This window comes from Choloepus didactylus, chromosome 17 (genome assembly GCF_015220235.1).
Source record: "Choloepus didactylus isolate mChoDid1 chromosome 17, mChoDid1.pri, whole genome shotgun sequence".
NCBI lineage: Eukaryota > Metazoa > Chordata > Mammalia > Pilosa > Megalonychidae > Choloepus > Choloepus didactylus.
In genome coordinates, this window is record NC_051323.1 from 58,937,079 (window position 1) to 58,962,609 (window position 25,531).

Sequence of the window (25,531 nt, forward strand, 5' to 3'; positions counted from 1 at the left end):
CCAAACGTAAAAGATAAAAGTTGGGACAAAAGAATGCAACAAGGTGAAAAGGTCAAAAACTAAACACCAACACTAATTACACCTGCACCATGTTCCCAGACAGGCTAATTAAGTCTGGGTCTGTTCTAAGATCCCCTGTCATTAATCGTTCTAATGTAGCTGTGGCTCCAAAAACCAGGAAAGGCAGAACTGAAGTAATAAAGAGAGCATGGAGAGGGAAAAGAATCCAGACAGAGCCCCTGACATGAGGGGAAAAGGCTGAGAATCCAGAAAACAGGAAGTGCTTGATCAGCTGGCGCCATGTACAGTGGTGGCGGAAAGCTCCTCGTGGCCAGGGCTGGCCAGCTCTGGTTCTAGATCCAGCCCTGTCGTTCCCGTCCCGTGCACTCAGCACCCAGGGGAGGCGCAGCCACTGGCTCCCCCAGCACACTCACCCTCACAGTGGCCTCTCCGGGTCATGCGGAACCCACTGTCGCAGTACTCGCACCGGAAGGCCCCCACGGTGTTGACGCAGTGCCCCTCCCCACACACGGCCGGCCGCAGGCACTCGTCGACATCTGTGTGGCATTGCAGAAAACATTACTGAGTTTTATTGTGCAACATAGCATTTCAATTTCAAACCTCTCCCATCTCCCAGGTTAGTTCAAACTTAAGAATGAAACAACTGATGTCTACTATTGCCTCTTTGATTTGTTTGATGTGCTTCAAAAATGAGTGGTTTTGACTTCTTATGCAGGCTCTCAATGTTTAATGCACTGTGTGCTCGCATGCATTTGGCACTTGTCATTCAAAAGGGTTGGAGGAAAAAATTTCCATTTTCATATCTCCCAGTACCTAAAAGATTGCTATGTCATAACAGGTGCTTAATAAAAGAAATTCTGCGTTGTCTGAGTAAGCACTGGGCTGGGGGATCTTGGAGGATCTAAGAACTCTGATCTGGGGCTTACGGATCAGGAAGAAAGCTGCCATTACCTATGCAGTTAGTACCCTCCTCACTGGCCATAAAGCCTGCTGGGCAAATGCACAAGAAGCTCCCCTCGGTGTTTTCACAGCGTCCCTGGGAGCACAGGTGTTGAACCTGAGTACACTCATCGATGTCTGTCAATCAAAACATGTATAAAAGGATTAGTGATTGTAGCAAGAAATTCTCAATCTTCCTGTTCTATCACATACCATACTACTACTCCCTTGTACCAAAAAACTTGATAATTGAAAAAAGACGGCCATTCTCCTTGAGTATGTGAAAGGACTGTTCTGGGAAGAGGAATTAAAGTTATGGTATATTCCTCAAAAGCTGAAACTGAAACCACACCGTTGTCTTTCAAAGAGACAGATTTCAGGTCACAACAGCAGAACCTGCCTGATGACGGTCATTTAGACACTGGAATGTGCTGTCCAAAGCCCAGGCAGGCTCAGGCAGGGACAGTCAGAAACATCCAAAGAAATTCCTTCACTGTGCACACAGGAGGAGCTAGACCAAATCTTCTCTATTGCCCTTTCCAATTTTATATTTTCAGGTTTTAAATGTGAATACAATGCAATAGACGCAAATATAAAGGGGTAAAAGTCACCTCACAGAGCAGGTACCCCCCCACACACAGAAAAATTCACACATCTTGTGTAATGGTATTTAGCATTTTAAGGTAGCATTAATTAAATATGGGCCTTTGTTGATTTATATTCTCCTTATAACTCTCACAGATTGGTTTTGTTTCTAAAAAAGGAAATTAAATTTAGAATTACATTTAAAATAATGTACTCAATACTATTACACATTTCGTACAGAGATTCATTTTTTTCAAAGTAGCACATATGAGATCCCTTATCTATAAATTCAGTAATAGCCTCATGTCAGCATATATTGAATTTCAATTTAGAGATCCCTGTTAGAAGTCAGATTCTATGTACTCAGATGAACATAATACTTTATTACAATGTATATTAATATTAATTTGTTTTTGCAAAATGCATATTTGTAAGCAGTTATTTCCAGAACTCCTATTTATCTTACTGGCTTTACTGACAAACTTCTGGAAATTATTTCTCTTTTATGTAATTGTATTATACTCAGTAAGGTAGGTAGCACTGAACCAAGAAGTAAGAGCTTCCCAGGAGTTCAGCAAACTTTTGAAAATTTAACATTTTAAAAATTTAAATACAGTCACATTTTCCCAAGATGGTTAAATTGGTTTGTATAAGAAGAAATGTTTTAAATGAACAAATGTGTGACATTTAATAATTTTGTTTGTTTATGAAAAGTGTCTCTTACCAACACATTTTCTCTGTTGCTCACTGAACTTGTAACCCTCGTAGCATATGCAGGTGTACCCCACCGGCAGGTTAACACAGTGTCCCGCTCCACAGATATCAGGGTTCACGGTACATTCATTGATTTCTGTAAAAATAAATAGTGTGGAAAAAAAAAAAAGAAACAAATATTTCACTGCTGCTTGCAAATCATTGCCTTGTGTTTCCTGACTGGCCAGCAAATTACTGCTAGGTATGCAGCTAGAAGACATAAGGTGACCTCTGAAATTCAGGTACAAATTCAATTGATCACTTTATCAGTTGGATCAGTATTGACCCAAGGTTGTCAATACTTCCTAATGAAACAACTTCTAAGAAGAACTGGAGTGCATAGAAACTCAGAAGGATGCCATGTGGGAAGTTGTAAGATCATCAACTCTTAATTAAACAACTTCCAAGATGACTTCTCCATGACTATCTATCCACTCCTATCCATCTTAGAAGATGGAGTTTGAATCATCATATAATTTCAACTGATAAAACATATATGACCACTTTCTACCCATTAGTAGGCCAAATTCAAGTTCCAACAAATATATCCAACCTCCTCCAAATTTTCTCATTAATCCCCAAGAAAGACCTCCCCACTTCTAATCTAGGCAAAACTCCTAGGTTTTCCTTACTCTTAATTTATCAATTTCAACATGAGCATATTTTATTTACACTACTAAAGGAGAATCTTCTTGCAAATTGTCTCTGCTAAATTCCTCCCTAACTCTTCTACCAGCCCTAGCTTGAGCTTTGCTGCTTCTATAAAACCTGCTCAGAGTAATCCTGAGTCTTCCTTCTACTCAGAGACACACAGTGCAGTGGAGGCAGATCTGAGCAGTTTCACCGTGGGTGGAGTCCTCAAAATAAGCTCAACTACCTAAAGGACCCCAGGACTATAATGTTCATGAGGGGACAACAGCTGACCTTCTGAGAATGATCACCACCCCACCCCCCAAGATAAAGAAAAGTTTGTTCCCAATGTCCACTTGTAAGGAGGTATGATGGCACAGCGGCTGCAGGACAGATGGTGCTTAGAAGCACAGGCTTAGAGACAGAATAGGTTCAAATCCTGCTGTCATGAGGCAAGTTACTTAACCATTCTACACCTCACTTTTCTGCATGGGTAAAATGGGAATAATTGAGTGTGAGGCTCAAAGGAGATAACTGAAATAATGCATTTAGCCCAATGCTTGGCAGATTATATGTGCTTGATAAAAGTTAGCCATTATAATTATAGTTGTTATGGTTGTTGTTCACACACAATAATAGTACTTTGAGACATGATCTCATTGTTTTCATAATGCAAACAATATTTAAAAGAGATGCTAGTACAAATGAGCCCAAAGAAAACCCCAGTGCTAAGAAGACTGTGACTCTGCGCACGACAGGCTGAGAGCACAGTCTTGGGGGAGGGGGGCAGCCTGTGGTTTGAATGAGAAGAAAAATATGTGTGCTGCGGTCAGTAATAATGCAGCAATGCATTCTGCAGAAAAAGGATGCAAAAAACAGCACTTTAACAAAGATTCACTATGGAAAGGATCTATCCTAATTGGGGTTGAGGTTGCTCTCCAAAACTAAAACTGCATTATTCATTCTTTCATAAGGTGTTATTCCTGTGCTGACTTTAAGACAGCTCATACAAGTCACCTGAAATGTCGCTGGGCTTCCAAAGGAAGCAGATGATGCACAGAGCTGTAATAGTTTACCTCTAAACGTCTAAGAAAATCCTACATTTACAAATTACGTATGCCTTTAAGATTCTATCTATATTAGTTCAATATCAGAAAAATAAATTTGTTTATAGTCAGTATATCATCAAATTATAGAAAAAGTAAAATAATTCAAAAGGAATAAAGAGATGAATGATTAACATGATTGCTTAAATTTAAGTGAATTTTGATACACACATAACATAGACCATTACATGACCCTTAATAGGCTAGAACAATGCTAAAAATATAATTCTATGCAAAATATAATACAGAATACAATCCCAATTACATTGGAATATTTTCATGGAAAAAAGATCAGAAGGAAATGTATCAACGTGTTTAGACTATGGGGATTAATATTTTCTTTTTTATATTTGTAATTTTCAAAATTTCTACAATGAGCATGCATTATTACTTTCATAATAAGTGCATTCCTTATAAAAATTATCATTTCTATGTGCCACAAAAATCTGAAGGTAAAGATAGTCTTCTCTAGGTTATACTGCTTGACCCTCAGGTAAGAATTCTCTTCGTTGTTGACAGGAATTCTTTAGTGGAATAGTTTGAGAAGCATGCTTCTAACCATCTGTTCTATGTTACAGGTGGAGCTCTTTGAAAATTCAGTATTTAGCTTCCTTAGATTTCTTTGTAATTATTGATATTTATACTTTTCTTTGCCTACTTCTTAGAAAAGACATGCTTGTCATATTTGCAAAAAGAAAACTTAGAAGATTAATTAATATATTAGATATGGAGACTCAGAAAACATTAAAAGGCTATATATAAGTACATAGAGAGCGTTTTTATGGAAGGCTTTATCAAGTGGTCACTGCTTCTCCCCCTCTGCTCATACACATACACCAATTTGCTGATCACCAAATATTCGTCATGTTGAAGGCCCAAGTTTAGAATGCAATGTTTACATGTGTGAACAAAAGTCTTCAAAAATACATGATGTTAATTTCAAATGGGATATATTCCTATGCCACAGTCTGCCTACATATCTAAATCGTTTTTTATCAAATCATCTCTAAATTAGGAGAAATGGTTAATTATTGTAACTCTCTTAGCCTTAGGAAATGAAACGAATAATAATGGGTTTTCTTCCAATCCAACCAATCCAATATCTTATATAGGAACTATCAGATTGAAGTTGTATTTATGAAGAATGTTTGATGATCTTACGTTGATGACCTCATAGGTTAAGCATATAGAGATGCAGCTTGAAAATGTTAGGTATGTAAGAAACGTTGTCCTAGTACCACTAGAGGGTACTAAGAGAGTTATAATTAAATGAGGGAAGGGTCCTTTTCTAAAATACACTTGATTTCTACATCGTTTGCCCCATTTTTACACAAGTGATTAATTAATGTAAGTTTCATCACGTGATAGCAGAAGTCCCTTCCATCCCCTTTACTACAAAATTTTCATTCTCAAGCACATGTGTTACACAGAAAGGTGAGTGAGGGTGTTGCCTTGAAGAAGAAAAAGAAAGGCTTTCTGCTTTTTCTGAATTTTTTAGGGCAAAAAAAAAATTTTTTTTTTTTTTTGAAGGGTCACTCATATACTGGCATGTGAACTTATTCCCCCAGAATGGATCAGCTCATGTAGACACAAATTTCTTGGGGCAAACTGTTTCAATTCAGCTCTGGAAACACGGCTCTGATGCACCACACTGAGGCAGCGCCTCACACACAAAGCACTCACTGCTGTCTCGGGAGCTCCAGTTAGTGCAAAAGTTTTGTTCTTCAGCGCGTTTGGCTTCCCAGAGTGATCATCTACCAAGTGCCCTCACTGGACCCTCCTCATCCTGTCCACCCACGTGCCCCCTGGCTTACAGGGCCGTCCTGCCCTCCCCTACCACGCATGCTCCCCTGAAACAACTTCACCTTCACGGGGTCAAGGTCCTTATTCTGTTTCTTTCACTGAAATGTGTGCCGACTTTGGGAAAAGAGTCACACCAAAAGCCATCGGAAAACCAAATGCTCCATTTAACACGGCCACGAGGCCAATGGTGGATTTAGGAGTTTGGTATCTTTATTATATTTTCTAAAATTAAAAGGCAAAAGAAACCTTTTGGCAAAATGTGAACAAGTGTAAGCTAACCTTTAGCATTTTCCCTCATCATGTGATTTACTCAAAAAAAAAATAAGTAAAATGAGTCTGGAAATTTAAAGCATGATAATTTTACACTGAAAAAAGAGTTCACTTTCCATCAGCATATATACTTTACTGAGACTATAATAACACTGGTAATATACACTTCAGGGATAAACGTTTTAAAAGGGGTCAATTCTGAGTTTTGGAAAGATCTGATGAGCAAATAGTTTTTTAAATTGCTTGGGCCATAATAATTACAAAGGTTTCTGCAAGGCAGTCAGGGAAGTAAAATAATAATTTCTGGCCAGCCTGAAAGAGCTGTAGAGAAAATTTGGGAAGAACCAGAGGAAGGCATCAAATGCTAACTCATGGAAAGGTTTACAGATATGCCCTGGCTTCCTAACTGCCCAACAATTAGTATAAACTGTCCCACAACAATTGAAACAGATGTTTCCACTTTGTAAATATTTGCCAGAGAAATAAAGGTTTGCTTTTCCAACCTATCCTTGAGTTATTAAGACAAGATGCTAAATCAAGAATTTATTATGCTGAACTGTATAATTTATTTGGTAATAGTATGCCAATGATGTTGCAAGCCACAAGTCAGCTGTTAAGAATGGAAAATATCATACTTATTTCCGGAAAATATGCAGCCCATTTTATAATTATTAGATGTCAAAGTACATCTGGCTAAATCCGAAAAAGCCACTTCCAATCTCGCCATCATAAAGATATCATCATTAAGCAATGTGGAGTCAACTATATTTATTTTAGACTCTTACTTAGTTTCTATCCTTTTCTTCTACCTATGGGAGAAACTAATGGTTACAAATAACATTTATCTCCTCTGTGTTTTAGAAAAACCCCACTGCACCATGTTTCTGAGAGAATTGATAGGATTGCTCCTTAAAGCTATCTGTTCATCACTCATATCAAACCAATGGGAACATCTGCATTTTGATTTAAACTAAACTAAATTTGATATAAAACACTCCTCTTGTTCTAATTAGATTGCTGTTTATAGCATAGAATGTAGCTCTAATGTTATAAAGTATTTTAAGACAAAGATTCTGCATTTATGATGCTCTTCCCATGAATTATTTCAGAAAGATTCTTTCATTATAGGAAGCGAGAGCACCTACAAATGTTGCAAAAAAAAAAAAAAAAAATCGGTGTCACTTAAAATTCCTTGAAGGAAATATTTGAACTTCAAATATGTGATAGCAGATGTTAGCCCTGTATTCCCGCCAAATTCAAATGAAGCTGTCTTCTAACCACTTCATATAGCAAGACTACTTTCAATTTTTTTGGTATCTTCTCTGTAATTCAGTTGAAGCTAACTTCACTTTGTTATTCCTCACACAGCTGTATTTAAATGACGAAATTGTATTCATCTAGCCAAACTTAATTAACCTCGTCAAACTCACAAGAGTTTTGCCTATTGAAGTCAGCCATGTCCATTGTTAAAAACACACAAAACTAAAGTTTATCTTAACATTGGAAAACTAAACTACAGTATTTAGAAAGAACTAGTGAGTTGCATTGCTTTTACTCTACTACACTGCGATTTTTCTTTTTAGCATTCAGGTAAACAATGACATCATCTTTGGTGACCGAGATAGTACATGACATCATTGAATGCCATAAAGATACAGTCAATTATGTGGTAGACCCATGAATGACTCTGGTATACAGAATAGCAGTTTAGCCATGGCCATTTTTAAAAAGCATTGTTATTTCATTGTGTCACTGTAGAAAGAGTATAGCTAACATTTCTATATCACATTACGCGGTATTCATATTAAAACCAATGAATAGGCGTCATGCAAAATAGCTGGGACAATCGTGGCTCTTGGTGCAGACGTGTTGTGACTGTATCACAGCCAGGTGGAAACACATTGGAGTCCAGGGTGCCTGCTACCCTCCTAGTCACCTGGACTTTCACCTTGAGATGAGGTGCTTTGCAAACACGTTCCAGTCTGCTGAACTACCATTTGCCTTCTATTTGGAAGAATAAGCTGCAGAATAGACAACAGATTATGCCTTTCTTGTCTCAAATCAGATATCTAAAAGAATTTACATCTACTTTTTTGAAAAAGTGGCTAAAACTTAAACACACAAGCATATTTCTATTTGAAATGATGTATATCTTATTTCTGACCAGGGAATATTCTGAGAGGCTACAAACTCCTTTATTAGTTTCTCCAACTATAGACTGCTAATCTCATCCTCTAGTGGTATCATGAATTTAGTTAAGTTGATACATGCATTTTAGTGACTTTTTTTCTGAGTATAAAACTGTGTCCATTTTAGAATACATGGAAAATAGAAAAATCTCTAAAACCAAATGAAACAAAATAAAACCCAAACCTCTTGGGTCTCATTACAAGAAACAATTACTGCTGATATCTGGTGTATTTTTTCCCAGTCTTTTCTCAATGTATACAATGTATACTTACATATGTATATACAAAAATGGTTTAATTCTTTATGTTAATTTTTTAATTTTCTTCATTTTCTATTTAGCAATATTTTGTGACCATTTCCTACTAGACTTAGATTTTTTAAAAAATTCTTCAAAACTCTTAAATTTGATGGCAAAATAATATTCCAATATAAAGAAGTAACATAATTATCTAATTCCCTATAGTTGAACCTTTAGGTTATTTCCATTTTTTTTTTTTTTTTTCCATTACAAATAGTGCTGTGTTCAGTATCCATTTATATAAACCATTTTCACAATCTTTGGAGACATTATTTCCTTAGACTAGATATCTTAAATAAAATGGCAGGGTCAAAAGTTCTGAACATGATCAAGGTTCTTGGTACATATTGCCAGTTTTTGCTTTTCAGAAAGCTAAACCAGTTTACCCTCCCATCAGCAATGTATGAGAGTCTCAATTTCATTTCAACAAAAACAGTTTTATCGAATTTTGATGCTGATTTGATAAGGATAAAGTACTATCATACCTTAATTTTCATTTCTGTGACTACTAGTAAGGTTGAAATTTTCTATTTTAGGTGTCCTGGTATTTTTTTTTTTTTTCATGAATTATCTGTTTACAATTGTTCTCCATTTTTCTAGTTGATTTACAAGAGCTCATTATATATTCAGGATAGTAACATTTAGGCTGTTGTATTTGCTTCAAAATCTGGCATACTTTAAAAATTTTTCTCTAATGATTAAAAAAACCTTTACTGTAAAGAATTTTGAAAATACATAAAAATATATTGAAAAAAAAAAACCACTATCCATGATCCTATTAACTGGTGATAGTTGAACATTTTGACACATTTTCTTCCAGTCTCCTTTTTTGTGTTTATAGATATTTAAAACTAAAATTGGAATTATTATGTTCTGTATTTTTAAACAAATATGCCATAATCACTTCCCCATGATTATTTTAAGAGCTACATGGTGTTCTATTGCATAGTTGTGCCATCATTTATTTAAACATATTCCTCCACTTTAACTATATTTAGATTATTTCCAAACTGTTGCTATTATAACAACTGCCATGTGCAATCTTATACATTTGATATTGCTTTGATGCTATATTTAAAATGAGGTTCATACCCACATCTCCTCCACAGGATAAATAATATAACAAATACTGGACCTACCAGTTACTTGAGTAGGTGCAATCACTTGGCTGGCACTTGATGTAGAAGCTTCAGGAGCTACTTCTACAGGCATAGGAGGTGATGTTTTTTCAATCACTACTATATTAGGAAATATGGGATAAAAAGAAAAATAAAGCCTGTTACGTGCATTGAAATCTCATTTCAAAATGTAAGTATAATTTAGTCTAATAATACACCCAGAGTAGTTATTGGATATAAAGAACTGTTATAGGTCCCTAAAGCCCTTGCCATTAGTTGATAGCCCTGGTTTCAACATTTAGCAAGAATATCTAATAACAATTCAGAAGCCAAGAAAAATGTCCATCAAACAATAAGCCTCAATAATGTTTTAATAATCTATACTCTTCCTGACCACAGAAAATAGTGAAAAGCTTCTCTTTCTCTCTACTATTATAATATTTATAATACCACACTTGTACTAACTTGTCACACTTGTGACACTTGTACTAACATTATGTATATCAACACACTTAAGTGGATTTTTCATTTAACTACAATTATGAATTAAAGTATATTCTGATGATTTGATAAAACTTTAAAAACAAAAAAAATGGTTATCTACTCTTTTATTCAGAATACTCTTATAAACACTCAGACCAACACAGGCTACCTGGAAACTGTGGATGCAGGTGAATAGTTGAAACACCTGGAGAGAGCTGGGGTTGACCAGGCTCAAGTTTGGTTTTCTCTTGATCCAATGAAGCTATTTCCTAGATGGTTGTATTTAAAAAAGAAGAAGAAATGAAAGTAAGAATTGTTTTGGTTTTCCACATACTAATATTTTGATTTAATTAATTATACTCTTAGAAAGCTTAACATATATTACATGCCATTAGACAAAAAACCTGTGTAACCATCAAATTAAGAAGCAAGGAATGAATTATTGCTGCACTGCTAGTTTTCCCACTAGTGTCGATCCATGTATACACTCTCACCTAGTTCCCAAGAGGCCCCAAGGCAGACCTTTAAAGCAACTGCCTTGGCTCAGAAACCTATATTTTATCCGGAAAAGGGAAAAACTAATCCTAAAGGAGAATTAAGCCTCACCTCATTAACATATGACTCTGCCCTGCTAAGATGACCAGCCACACTGTGCAAATAAAATACTGGATATAACAGATGTGTCAAACATAGAATATACACACTAAGTTAAAATATTTTAAGCCAGTCATGTGTTATGATCTTCCTTAACCTCACATCGAATAACTTTACCACTTTAGCTTGTAGAACAGTGGTAGTCAGAGTAACAGAAAAATGCAGTGTTGGAGGAAGACTCAGTCCTCACACATCGTGCTGCCCACTCTTGTCCCCTGGAGCTCAAACAAAGAGGCAGATCATCACCCGTGGTTCAGTTTCCAGTCCCAGCTCCTCAGGACTCACACCAACTGAACAACTAGACTAGTCAAGGATCTGCAACCTCACCCAACCCAACCTGAGGCTAGAGAGCCCACATCACCACTTTGCTAGAAGTAATCATCAGGTTACTTACTTGGTGGTCTTTACCCCTACGTTTTTCCTCTCTTGCCTTGACTACGGGCGGCTTTCCAAAAGCTCCTTCCCCTGGCCTCTTATCCCCTTGGTTGCAATTATCACCTCTAGTTGGCTTTTTCCAAAATAGATACCCTGTCTGAATATCTCATCAAAGATCCAATTTTGTACATGTACATGCCTACAGGGTAACTCTATTTAGATATTCCACAAATACTTCAAATCCACCCCCTTCCAAAACACCCAGACTCTCATTCCAACTTTGCCATTTCCGCCAGTGCCGCAGGTTTTAATCCACCCCCATCCAGGTTTAAAGCCACGTTTGAGTCCTCCCTCTTTTACTCCTCACTTCCAGTCCCACCCACCTGCACCACTCCTTATATTAGTTCATCCTTTTCCATAACCACAGCCCTTACCACCCCAGTCTGGATGCGCACCCCCCCCCATTCTTGGTTTATTGTAATAATCTAATTGGTCTTTCAGGCTTCCTCTTTTTCCCTACCTCAGCTAATCCTGCACGTAACTCATGTACTAGAAATACTGAGCACTGACTACTTTTTTCCATTTTCCCATTTTTAAGTATTTAGACGAGCTTTCTATTGCTGAGTAGAGATGCTCTCAAGCAATCTCAATTGCATCCCCATTCCCTGAAGCCTGTGGTGCCAATGCCAGAAGGAGCAGACCAGGATCTAATGTTAATCCACTTCTGCAGCTCACAGACAGAATTTCCTCTCTCAGAGCAGAGCAGCAGAATCCCCAGTCAACAATCAGTGCCACGTCTCCACTTAACAGGTAGAGTCCCATTGAAGAGCACAGTATTTCCCCACCTATGACAGCTGCAGTTTGGTATTCCAAGCCTTTCAAAGCTGCCCAGGTTCTCTTTCTAACCAAGTCTTCTGTGGCACCCCAACTGTGCCCTTTTTGTCATCTCTACCACATCGTTGCACAAAAAGTATCCTGTCCCTGGGCCATCCTCCTTCTCTTCATCCATCTTTAACTTTAACATCATGAGACCTTTGCAAAGTGACAAGATCATAAAGACAATGACTGCGTTTTCCCCACTAATCCCAGTAAAAGGTAGTAAAACTATAAAAGAAAATTTTAGGGAACCTTTCAGATTCTTAATGAGAGTCACTATAAACCCAATCATAAACAGAGCAAAACTGAGATAAATGAGGTTGTCAGGCAGCTGACCAGTCATCTTGAAAGCTAAATGATTCCTTCCACATATCAACCAGAACTCCATTCAAAATCAACAAAATAATAATCTACTATACATCACTGATGTTTAGAGATGCTATTCAAGAGCTTCAAGTGTGCATGTAAAATCTGTGTATCTGTTGTACTTCTTTAGGGGTCAATATAAAACAACTTCTTTGATGAATACCCTCATTCCAAAATCATAATTTTCTCTTTCAGCACGTACAACATATGTTAGTTACTCTAGCCCATATTTATAAGCTAAAGATTTTTTAAACTATTAATAATAATTTCTAAATATATATATGGCCCCACCTAAATTCTAATTCTTAATGCTTTTTCCTGTCAAATGAATAAATGATGCATAAATGTAAAAACAATTAATAAAGTTAACTACCTAATTTTCATGTTACCACGAAATAAAAAATCGAAGCAAGATGATTTGAATTAACAGACCAAATGTATTGTTAAGGAACAATATTACCAAAACAGGAGTCACAGCCTGCAAATGTCTATATTTCTTACTAATGAGTCCCACAACTCTCAGTCCTGTTTAATGCAATAAAATCACTAGTTTGATAAAAATCTCTCCAAAAATTTTTAAGAAGCACATTTTAGAATTTGATTGTAACTTTCAAAATTAAGCTCTTTTTACTCTAATTCAATTCAAATATGCATGCTAAATTTTAACTGATTAAGAAGTACTTTAGTCATCATATATGCACTCAAAGGTGACTTTCTCCTGTTTAAGGCCCCAATTCCCAGGTGATCCAACCACTGTCTCCTCATCAGCACTTAAACTCCATGAGAATAGGGATTTGTGTCTGATTTGTTCTCTGTTTTCCTAGCTCCAAGAACTGTCCCAGTCATATAGTAGGAACTGGATATGTCTTCACTGAATAAATGCTGTGTTTCCTTAAACCAAATGATGCACAACAGACATGTTATTGTATCTCAGTCTAGAAAAATCCACACATGTTCTAATATAAAACCATCTGCAAGTCAGAAAAAGACTTGCAAACAATGAATAAATTACCTTCTCAGTGGGTGCAGTTGCCACTAAAACCAAAAAAGAAAGAAGGGTATTAGTAAAATTTAAGACAACTCATTTCTTCATATTTCAATTTTTTAAAAAAGCAATAAAAGTCTAATATCATTCTCAAAAGGTTAAGAATGAAACTAAATCATATGCAGAATTAAGGTCATCTAGCATTTTATAGATGAATGATGTGGTAAAACGCTCAGTGATATGTCATTCCTCAACTACCGAACTCAAGTAGCAGATATGATGATAAAGTTCTTTCAAACTCTCTCATTAAAAAAATTAAGATAACTTGTCAAAAAGTCAAAGGAAGTGACGCTGTCTGGTACATTATTTTATGCCTAATCTCAGTTTAGTGGAACTCTCCATATCTTAGGAAACAAACATTTTAATTAATTGGTCAAATACTTATCTTTAACATAGCCATATAATGTTTGAAATGCTTTCTGGTATCAATGTTAAAAAAGACCACCACTCATTTCAACAAGAGACATGAGAATGAGTGCTACATTCTTCAGGTATTCTAATCTGTAATGAGGCCCTGAGAGCATTTGCAGAGAAATGTTAATTATGAAAAAAAAATCTCACAAGCCAATCAAGACCAATAAAAGATGAGCATAAATATATTGAACAAACTCAACATCACCCCATCACCAATGTCACTGCAGGGGGTGGAGAAGGCAAAGCCTTTGCAGTTTCAAAGACTTGCTCTTCATGAGTCAGTTCTTAGTGCTAGTCCTCAAGCCTTAAGAAAAAAAATCACTGGGCTTCTGGCGAGTCACCATCTCAACACACATTCATATATAGGCTTGGGTGATGCATTAACTACTTAAAGTAATGAGGGTACCAGATAAATTGTAATCACTACTGCAGTGTCCTTGCAGCTTGAGAAAGTCAATCAATATTCTTTCTCCCAGAGAAAAAAACACTCTGAGGTAGGATCTGGACCACAGCCTTTTCCTGCTGCCTGGACAGAGGACAAGCAGGTGCAAACACGACCATGCCAACCTTGGCGTACAAAAGTACACTGAGCAAAGCTGTCAGCCCTAGTTGCTCTGCCTAACCAGGGAAAAACTGCAGCAAGGATGGAGTAAAAATGTGCTAGGATACACAGATGTCCAGACATCAGAAAAAGATTTTCCTGGAAGGAGACCACACCAAGCTCCCAACTCTTCACTAACCTGGGCACCCTCTCACTGCACAAGAACCATAGATGGCACCCTGAATTCAAGTGAGCTAAATATCAACTGTGAAACACTAACAGGCACTTTATTAGAGTAAATACATATTCTGTACAAGCGTAAGATTTTTGTTTCTTCTACCGGAGAAGTTTTCTGGTATCAATGATACTAAATTATTAGATATATTGGTTCACATAAGGAAACAGAGATAGATTTAACCCCTCTTCCTGAATGCCAGAGAGAGGGCACCCAAGTCAGTTGTCTCCGGACTCCCTCTCAAGTATAAGGACTTGCAATTTCTTTGGAAAAAAGAAATCCCCTGACATGCTCTTTGCATGACCCCTGGTAGGTCACAACCACTCTCAGGATTCTCAGAAGGTAAATGAAGGGACAGCACGAGGTGATCTCCAAGCGCCTTCGACTGACCCCCTTCTGCCTTCCTTCGTCTGCCCTCCTGTCAGCCCTGCTAGACCATGGAAGTGCAGATGATGCTTTCACTTTTCTAAGCCTATGAATTCCGCTTTGTAAGTAAGGGGATATTTGTTAAATGGTCCTCTAGACACAGATATAAATTAGGGCTACTTTCTGAAGGATTTAAATCACTCCCCAGGAATAAACACCAAGAGAAGTGGCCCCCAAACAGCAACCAGGACAATGTCCTGCAATTACCGTGGAATCTGGTTACCTTCTAGGTACATAATATCCTAGAGCAATAGTTCTCACCGGGGGCAATCTAGCAATATTTGGGGACATTTTTGGTTGTTACATTTGGACGGGAGGCTCTGCCACTGGCATCTAGAGGTTAGAGGTCAGGGATGCTGCAAAGCATCCTCCAATGCCCAGGACAGACCCAAAGACAGAGAATTATCTGGCCCGTGATGTCCACAGTGCTGCGGTTGAGAAGCCTTGCTGTAGAGGGGCACAGACAGCACATCAAAGCACAGACACACAGACAGGGGTCAGAACCCGGGACCCATTTCCGTGCTCACCTTCTGGCTCCGCCACACCCGGCCCGTGATCCCGGGAGAAGGTCAGGGCCTCCACCGGCTCTTCCTTGGCTGGGAGAGGTGGAGGATGAGTACTTTTAGCAACAGGTTGAGTGTTCTTTGGCTTGACAAATACAGGTCCTTTACCTACATGGTGATGGACTGGCCTGCGTCTATGAACGCCAGAAACTGTATAACCCATTCCACCAGGACAGATTTCCTTAAAAGCAGCTAGATTTGGGATGGGAAAATATTCCTTTTAAAAATCTAAAAGTGCAAAAGCTTATACAGAGGAAAATATCATGATGAATATTGCTTAATAAATCATCACTTATATAGTCACATTTAAAATCTTCAAAAACAGATGCAAAATGTGAGCAAATTGCTTGAATTTCTGTTAAACTTTAGTATTTACAGAAAAAAAACCAACTCTTCCTTTTACTAAAAATTTCTCCAACAGTTAATTCCTTATCCTAACCAATTAGGAGATATTATATATATCATATTTTTATATATTGTATTATATATATCATCAACCAATTAGGAGAAATTATATGTATATGCTATATTACATCTTTGATATTATTTATCACTTTATTTCATGCATATATATTACATGAGACATATGTAATATCATATGAGGTATTTTATGTATAAGATACATTGTATTAATTATATTTTATATATCCCATGATGTTGTGTGTGTATGTGTATATCAGACTTTTCTTCCAGCTTTGGTATTAATTTTATTAGTTATTAACAAGAAGCTCAGGAATATCTAAGATGATTAGCAAGAGATTAAAAAAAAGAAGAAATCACTATTCAGGGAAATGAAGTACAGAAATAGCCGTGGTTGATTTCCAGCTGAAGAACCCACCAGCTCACCAGCGTGGAGTGTACCAGCTGATGTGGGGTTCAGTTAAGGAGGCTGGAAGAGGGTCAAGTGTTTCTGATGAGAGATTTTTCAAGGCAGCAAGTAGGAACTGGGAAGGGAAGCATGCTAAAGGGATGAAGGTAGAAACCAAGAAAGAAAGGAAATCAGGATGCAGTTATTTTCAAGGAAAGGGAAGATGAATGGACAAAATTCTGACCATGGCCAGCTGGTTTAACCACCCAGACGATGAGGAGCTATTCTGTGTTCTGGAATCGCTAACTAAGCCAAAAAAAAGTGGTTTGTACCCTTAAAAAGTAGACGGGGCCCATACGACCCACTAAGTCTCCACTGTACAATCCCCTTGAATAGGGAAGGGGGAACAGACGGGTGGCAAAGCCGTGTGTGGCCCAGAGAGTAAAATCCCACCTAATCCCTTTGGTGTTGGTGTTGGAAGCCAGTTACCAAAAGCAGACACCAAGGAGCTTACGGTCAACGTTTTTATTTCTACTTTTAAAATTCAAGTAAAATAAGTTATTTTTCACTTCCACTGAACAAGAGGTCTCCTATTGAATGTTCTGGATCTAAAAATAGCTCTCAATAAAAAGGAAACTAAAATTTTCCTTACAGTACATTAAAATACTGGTTTTTCCTAAGATGACACATTAAACCGTAAAGCCTCATTCTTATGTTTAACTAGGAAATGTAATTCTTTGTATCAATTTTACTTGAAAGAAATGTTCCCAGAAAAAAAAAAAGAGCATGTGTTTCTTCCCAATTCTTGAAGTGTTAATGAACTAAATATTATTTTCATGAAAATCACCATACACCCAAAAATTAGCTAGGTAAAAATTGTTTATGTTGAATATTGTTTTCAAATTTAGTTGTATTTTATGGATGAGTGTCCAAGTTACATTCATGTGAAGGATTAAATAGCTATCAAGAACATAAAGAGAAACGTGTCTTTGAATTATAAATTTATTTGATTTATTATTACTTTTTTAACAATGAGTGGGTAAGATCCCACGGGAGTGTACTAAGGCCTTTTGGAGGTGTCTAAAATTATCCAGTCTGCCAATCCACCATCAATGGTGTATAATCCTCTGCCTTACAGTTCTTTCTGGTTCTAACCACAGACAGAGGTGGTCATGTATTTAATCACACATTTAAGCCCTATCTGCTGTAGTGTAAGTTTACAGTTACAGGACACTAAATGGCACTCTGAGTGTCAACGCACTTCCCTAAGTAGGAAGGATCTGATCAAATAAGGAATTAAGTAGGCGGTTTACGCCAACCCCACTCCAGTGACATTGGGGCCAGTCCTTACTTAATGTCATGTACAGTATTTGTAGGGTACTTTCCGTTCTCTTCTATTTAACTCTACCTGACCCTGCCAGAGAAGGTGGGGACTCCTTGGCAGAAGAAAGGTACTTGGAGAGATAAATTTACCCTTTCAAGACATGAAGCAAAGATGCATCAAACCAAAGGACAAAGAATTACCAACGTCTTAATATCCAACTTCCCTGGAAGTTCATAGGTGTTTTGGCAGAATCTGCCATTGCGTTATTAACCTTCACAGGATAAATTCAATCTTGAACATAATTCTCTCCATTTCCAATTGGAGAAATAAAGCATGATGTTCATAAGAGAAATTGACAGCCACGTGTCTAACGCATGAGCAAATGAGCCAGCCCCACGCAAGGTCTAGTTGCTCTACAAGTGATGAGTGGCCAATGGCTGTGGAAGCACACAGCCTGGCCCCACAGAGCCTTTCCAGGACAGAGCTAGAGTCGTCAGAGTTAAGGAGAAATTGCCATGCCTTTCCTTAACGTTCAAAGGGAAATCTAATGTTACAAAGAAATGGGACAATCTCTTTTGACGTGGCTTTTTCCACTGAGTCAACCTAGGATGGATATTCTTTCTACGAAAGCGATTAAAAACACATTGTGTTATTGAAACCTAATTTTAAAGTCAGGATGCACAAATGAATGAAGCTGCCGAGGTCACCCCGCATTGCTATGTGGCTGAGAAAGAATGTGAGAAAATGCTGGGCGTGTCTTACCTGTGCCTGGAAGGGGGCATTTCTCACAGTGGGGGCCCCAGGCCTTGCCCACGCTACAACAGCAGAGCTGCTTGGTGAGGTGAACAGACAGAGGGTGCATGCATTGCCTTCCGGAACTGACAAGGCGGTAACAGGGCCCTTTCTCCTCAGAGACCACGGGCGTGTCCGCTGAAGCAGAGAGACAAGGTCTGACGTCACATGAGAGGCAGCAAAAATTGGAGCGACTTTCCGCATAGTGGCAATGGGATTTGTTCCAAATTTTCCTCCCAAAATTGATTAATTGGAATTTATAACATATATTTCCATAGAAATAATGCCAGGTCAACCCACAAGAGCCTATGTTACACATGCTGGGGCTTAATTATACTAATAGCATTGTGTTAGCTCTTGGTCCCAAGAGCAAGAACCATTTAGAGAAGAGAAGAGAGTTTTCTCAAATCCTGGACAATGGCAAACTGTGACTTGGGATCTCTTCCTCTTATGTCTCCAGGCCAACCTCCTTGTGTCCAACTCTCCAAGCACCCATATATCCAGGGACTTGACACCTTCTTAGACAACATCCTGTTAAACTTACCCACTCCCCGCCCCCAAGTACCCTAGTTTGAAATCATCAACTATTCTGACCCCCCCAAAAAATCAAAACTCCAAATTTATATCAAAACTAAGTACATATCACAATAAGGAAATAGCTGAAATTATGGAACTACAACCTAGAACATTCTTTGAAATTTGCTCTCTACTTGTTAAATCATACTTTGAAAGTTATCACTGTTCTGTATATATGCTAAATTTCACAATAAAAATGTACTAAAAAATCAAAACTAAGCAATTCAAATGTTTTAAGGGATTAATATGTGTGTGGATTTTAAAAAGTTGCTTGTTAATTAAAGTGAATCTCTGATTACTGAAATCTCAGGCATTACACAAAATGTAAAATTTCAGGCATTTTTGTCAACTGGAAAATAAAGGTAGTGGTCTAGTGAGCTAGTTCTCCCTAACCATCTTACCCTAAACGATCTCTGTTTTTCATAGCATTTTCCCCCTCCTATTATTTCCTAATTTAAATATTCTCTATAAGTTCTGGGTTATTTAGTGTGTTTTTTTCCTTCTGTGACAGTTTCCAAAGCAATTCAAGTGCGTCTTCAGAAATTGGGAATAAGGGAGAAACACTGGCTTGGAAGGTCATCAATAAGTCAACTGTTGGTGAGTCAGGGACCATGAGATCATGTTTTAACTAAACATTTTGCCCCATCCCAAGTGCACATAAGAAGAATTAATCAACTAAATAAAAAAAAAATCTATTCCTTTACAGATGATTTTTAATGATTTCCGTAAGGAAATCATTGAAAAGACCTTCTTACATACCTAAATTTTTTGATGCTCCTCCCATGATTCACTACAACTGTGTGGACCAAAAAGTGTTCATCTGTGCCTCAGATTTCTAACAGGGCATGCTCTTTAAAACTGTCCCTATTTTAAAATCTAAATTAAATAATTCCTATTCTTTTATCATTTCAAATGACAATTGCATGGCAACTCCACTTATTTCATTAAACATCTCTAGCATTTTCACATTCTAATCAACATGACACATAAACCCAGGAACAATATGCTACCCAGAAGTATAATTGCAAAGAATAATTCATTAGCATGCTACATTCATTAAAGTACAGTAGATATGATTATACATTCTATTCAGTCATAAGGATTCATCTTGTACTTTAAAAAAAAAAAAAAAGCATTGCAAAGCAATTTCTAAAGTGGAAAGCAGATATTGAATAGAGCAGTACCAAGAAGCAATAACAAAGGGTTTGTATGTGTTGGTACACTGAAATAGTGTTTTGTCAGATTGTAGCTGTGCAGGAAGGGTTGTTAAGAGTAGGGTGAAAAGATTCAGACACAATATAAAGGGAAGAACATTTTGGAGGTGTAAAACCTACTGGAAATGCCACGTCAGTTACAAAAACAAATCTTTTGCTCTTGGCTAGAATATGACACAAATCTTCAAAACAGTAGTAATCATATATCTCTATGACCAAGTGTAGTACTGAATCATATGGCCAATGCTAATAGCATTTCAATTACAAAACAAAGTAAGAGCGTAAGATGCTATGGTTCTCTTACTTGGGTTCCCCAATGGTGTATTAAGTACCTTACACTCCATTACAGCATCAGAGTTCCACAAAAAATTCAGAATATACTTTCAAAGACATGCTGCTCTAATAAAATGTGAACAATAAATTTCATTAAGCAGAGATAACTTTACCTGGTACTTATACAAAGAGTTGAAAAATATAGGGGACTTCAGAAGATAGCAACAGAGTAAAGGTTCAGGTAACCCTATCTATTTTTGTTTTCTCCAACAACCTCATTAGTTCCTTGGGTGAAATTCTATCATTAGAATTTCTTTCCTTCAAAGTTTAAAAAAAAAAAACCTAAGGGAATGAGAGTGTTGGGCTGGGGGTGTGGGAGACAGGTGAAGATATTATGAGAGGGGCTTTCTTAGGGCAGAAAGAACCACTGGACACCCACTTTGGGAAATGGACTTAAAAATAAATTCTACAAGAACCAAAATAAAAGAAATAATGATTCTAAGGCCATTGACAAGTCAATCTATCTGTTCTATAGTGTGGCAGGTGAGACTAAATAGCGGCTCTCCTTAAATAAATGACTTATTACTGCTAACTCAGACCCTTTTCTTTTCCGGGTTAAAGGTTCAGGTTTAGAGTAAGACAAATCTAGTTTCAAATCTGGGCACTACCACTCACAGGCTGTGTGACCTTTGGAAAGATCCTTAACCTCTCTGTACCTCAACTCCCTCAATTCTAAAATAGGGAGAATAACAGTACAAACCTACAGAGATCTTGGAAGAATTATGTTTGGTAACACAAGGCACTTGTCACAGTACCCAGCACTAAGTAAGTGTGTAATAAAGATTATTATCACAGTGTTTGTTACTATTATTATCTGGGAGCAAACAGTTTGTACAGATCTGTCTGTCTAATCTCTAGGTCATGACGCCTAAGACCCCCAAATAAAGGAACTGGGGCCTAAGCTGGGAAGGACATAAAGGAAGTAGAAACAAAGGAACAGGCATAAGATAAATTATGAAAGATTTAATGACTCTCTTGGAGGCCAAAAGAGATGAAAGGAGTAAAAAAGCTGACACAAAGGTTCCCAGCCTGACCTGGAGGAAAACCTTACCATGGACAAAAACACCAAGTCAGGAAGAAAAGCCTACTTTAGGGGAAGAGCAGGAGGTCTACGAGTAATTTATGGATTCTGCTCTGTAAAAAATGATTCAGAACTGTGCCATCCCATATGTTGGCCACTAGCCACATGTTGTTATTTGGATAAAGTTAAATTATATAAAATTAAAAATTCAATTCATAGTCAGTCTAGCCACATTTCAAAAAGCCACATGGCGTAGTGACTACTGTATTGGAGAGTACAGATATAGACATTTCTATCATCACAGAAGGTTCTATTGGTCAGCATCAATCTAATAACCAAGAGAGAGCAAACTTTTTCTTTAAAGGACCCGATAGTAAACATTTTAGCCTTGCAGGTTATGCAATCTCTGCTGCAATCACTCAACTCTGCTGTTGTAAACAGTCTTAGGCAATATGGAAATGAATGGGCATGGGTGTTTTCCAAAAAACTTTATGTACAAAAACAGGCAGTGGGTCAGACTGGGCCCACAATCCATAGTTTGCTGACCCCTTATCTAGAACCTGAAATTTGAAGGCACAAATTGCACTTTTAAATCTCAGCTCTCGGTTACTAGCTGTGTGATCTTGGGAAGTTACTTAAACTCTCTGAGCCTTAGTTTCCCAATGTGTAAAACAATAATAATAATATGCATCTCATGGAGGCACTGGGGGAATTAAAAAGAAATGATAGACATAAATATGACCAGCTGGCTAAAGGGATTTATCCTCTCTCATGATTTCCAGGGCCATGGCAGAAGTTCCTGAAAACGTCTCCAACCTCCTTTTTTTGTCAACTAGCTCAAGTTGATGAGTCAAAAATACCACGAAAAAGCTAAAGCCCAGCTCAGAAGTCTTTTATCTGGACCCTTTTCCACTGAATTTATGGTTAATTCCTCAGCAGCACCCATCCTAGAGCTCTTGAATTCCTGAAGAAAATTAATTGCAGCTCTGAAAGCAAGAAAGTCTCCCTCCTCCGACTGCAGAGGCTATTATACTTTTCTTGGATTTGCTTTGACAAGTCCCGTAACTTCCACCTTGTCCCATAGGATAGGTGGGGGTAGCTCTGGAGAATGGTTCTGCAGCCTTCTAAGCCACGCAGAGGTCAGAGGCACACAAGGCCAGCAGCTTCCTACACTCTTCCTTTCAGCTTGGCTCAGTCTAGGACAACGAGTAGGCAAGGAAAGAAAGTAAAAATGGGTGCAACCCTTGGCGGGAGTGAAGGAATTCTGAGGGTGTTCACCTCAGTACATCTGTAAACAGGGAGAGTTTCCCGAGGCTCCTGCTCATTGCCAAGTGCACTTCTTAGAGTTCGCCGAGTCAACCACACCCTTTATGGCCTGGCTATTCCTTAAATCCGTGCTGCCCAAGCAGACGTTGCCAGTCTCCTACATTTGCATGCATGCTCTGTCTATGGCTGGTTTTATGACTCTCAAGAATATATATTTTCAAACGTGAAGCAACATCACAGACTTTGCTTGGTGCCTTTTTCAGTGTGTGTGATCCCCAGCCTCCTTCTACTTACTTCTGTAGTACTACCAACAGTGCCACATCTTCCCAATCTTGTCACTATGTTTTCCCTACTCTGTGAACATCACCTTTTTCCCTGACTTTTCTCAACTGTCCTCAGCTTTCCCCCACAGATTTCTTCAAAATATAGTTTACCATCAAATCAGCCCAGACTGGTCCAAGTTACAACTCCTAATGGAACCCTGAATATCCTTGTGATGCTGTTTCACATGGTAAATTCAGAGGAAAGAGAAGTCAGTCTACCCACTCAACACTGGTAAAGGCCCCTGGTTTTAACTTCAAACTCTAAACTAGAACATTTAACCAACAACAAACATCTCTTAATATTTATCTTTTCAGTTGTTGTACTTGAACCATAAAACTGAAATGATTTATTTTTCAAATAAGAATGATGTTTGTTCAACAAATTTAGTATTATTTAGGCAAAGGCAGGGAAAATAAATGCTAAGGAAATGTGCAAGTGTTTCAAAAATCTCATTGGCAGATTTCTACAATCTTATTAAAACGTGGATGACTACCCTTAACTCTAGACATGAGATCTAGTCAAAGTTTAATAAAACACTCTCCAAGTTTACCTAACCTGAAATCTTAAATGTAATTATTTTCTCCACTTTACAAAGTCAAATTATTTAAACAAAAAAAAAAAAACTTTCACAACAAATTCTACATCCAAACTTTTTCTAATGTCTTAAGCTTAAAATTTAAAGCTATTTAAAATATTTACCCATGTAATCCAAATCAGCCAAAAATTATCCCTGAATTATGTGGATACTGACAAACGTAATTTTTTGGACTGAAATTTCCAAATCCTTGCATCTGTTTTCAAGTGTACCTTAAATGCAAACATAATTTTACCACTCCCTGAAAAAAGCACTATAATTAAGTATCTGCTTCACGATCAAAACTGCCTGTAAAAAGAATATGGGAAATGAGGACTTACATGTAAAATGTCCTAATCTGCATTTGACAGTTTTAAAGGAAAACAGTAGTAATTAGTAACAGTGTTCCAAAATACCCAACCAAATCATCTAAAATTAACAAATGAGACTGTCATTTTTATTTTACTATGCTTTTTTTTAATTTCATCATCTCTGCTTATCACAGTTCAGGGCACAAAATTAGAGACCCTTAAAACAAACCATAGTATCCTCATAAAGAATGCGTCTTGACCGAAGAGCAAATGTAAATAAACTGGGGCCAAGAAAGATGTAGCTTAACACATACTAAAGCCACATCAAAAAAGACAAATAAAAACAAAAACGTTGCAAGACAAAAGCTAGTACAGATTGCCCTTAAAATTATTCCAACAGTTTTCCACCATGAATTATTCTGAAATTTTTAATTCTAAAAAAATTTGCACAGGGTTTACCTACTTTTGTAGGCTTGGGCACAAGTACCTTAAAAATAAGGTAACTAAAAAAAACACTTTATTTGATAACTTTATACCTAAAATGCATCCATCTCTAATTGGCATGTCATCTGTAGTGATTACAATGGATTAATTTTTGTGAAGAGGGGAAGTTTCTTCAGCGAAACTATATTTTCTGAACAAAAACTACCTACCAGGTACCCTCCAAGGTACAAGAGAAAATCTGAGAGGCAGCATTTGTAAAGACCAAATAATATAATTTCTAGGACATTTGGGTGTTTTTTGAAGACAATAGGATAGAATATTTGAAACTGGAAACTGAACTAGAAGATTCAAGATGAAGGGCTTGGTAATTATTTCTCAGACTTCTCCAACTGAGAAAAGTACAGTGAAACCATATTAAATCAGACTCCATGACTCCAAATTTTGGATAATTAAAAGCAGAAGCTGGGACAAGGTTTAATTCTGCTTAAAGAATGCTTAAAATACTTACGAAGGAAAATTCTGTTGTCATCTCTCAGCTACTTCAACAGGTTAATACGTTAATTTTATTAACTCTTACATTTTCATCAAAGTATACTGACTTGGGGTGTTTGTTCTCTAATCTGTGTTTTAGCAATTATGTTTACGTGGATGCAATAAAAATGCATTTTGGAAAAGACTCCATGATATAGATTTATTTTACTATCTCAGACTGGCCTCATCCATCTTGTCATTTTATCTAACAAAGGTTTCCTTCATATTTACAATATTCAGTTGACCACTGAGTATTTCCTTTCTTTTGGATAAACCCCAAAGACAACTGATCAAAACCAGAAATAAAAAGTGATCATTACTT

At 37.3% G+C, this 25,531-nt stretch overlaps 1 protein-coding gene across 10 annotated transcripts in view; it reads right to left on the reverse strand.

The window, feature by feature from the left end:
* Window positions 1–25,531, reverse strand: part of LTBP1 (latent transforming growth factor beta binding protein 1) — a 413,770-nt gene that overhangs the window by 98,997 nt on the left and 289,242 nt on the right. For 6 of the 10 annotated variants that reach the window (XM_037806447.1, XM_037806448.1, XM_037806445.1 and 3 more), the window contains 8 exons: window positions 18,586–18,753; window positions 15,656–15,883; window positions 13,480–13,502; window positions 10,366–10,465; window positions 9,735–9,833; window positions 2,270–2,395; window positions 973–1,098; window positions 435–557 (listed from right to left, as the gene is read on the reverse strand). In XM_037806447.1, coding sequence (XP_037662375.1) covers window positions 435–557; window positions 973–1,098; window positions 2,270–2,395; window positions 9,735–9,833; window positions 10,366–10,465; window positions 13,480–13,502; window positions 15,656–15,883; window positions 18,586–18,753 — 993 coding nt within the window. The remainder of the gene's footprint in view (window positions 1–434; window positions 558–972; window positions 1,099–2,269; window positions 2,396–9,734; window positions 9,834–10,365; window positions 10,466–13,479; window positions 13,503–15,655; window positions 15,884–18,585; window positions 18,754–25,531) is intronic. The other 4 variants (XM_037806449.1, XM_037806446.1, XM_037806453.1 and 1 more) reach the window with 1 other exon arrangement.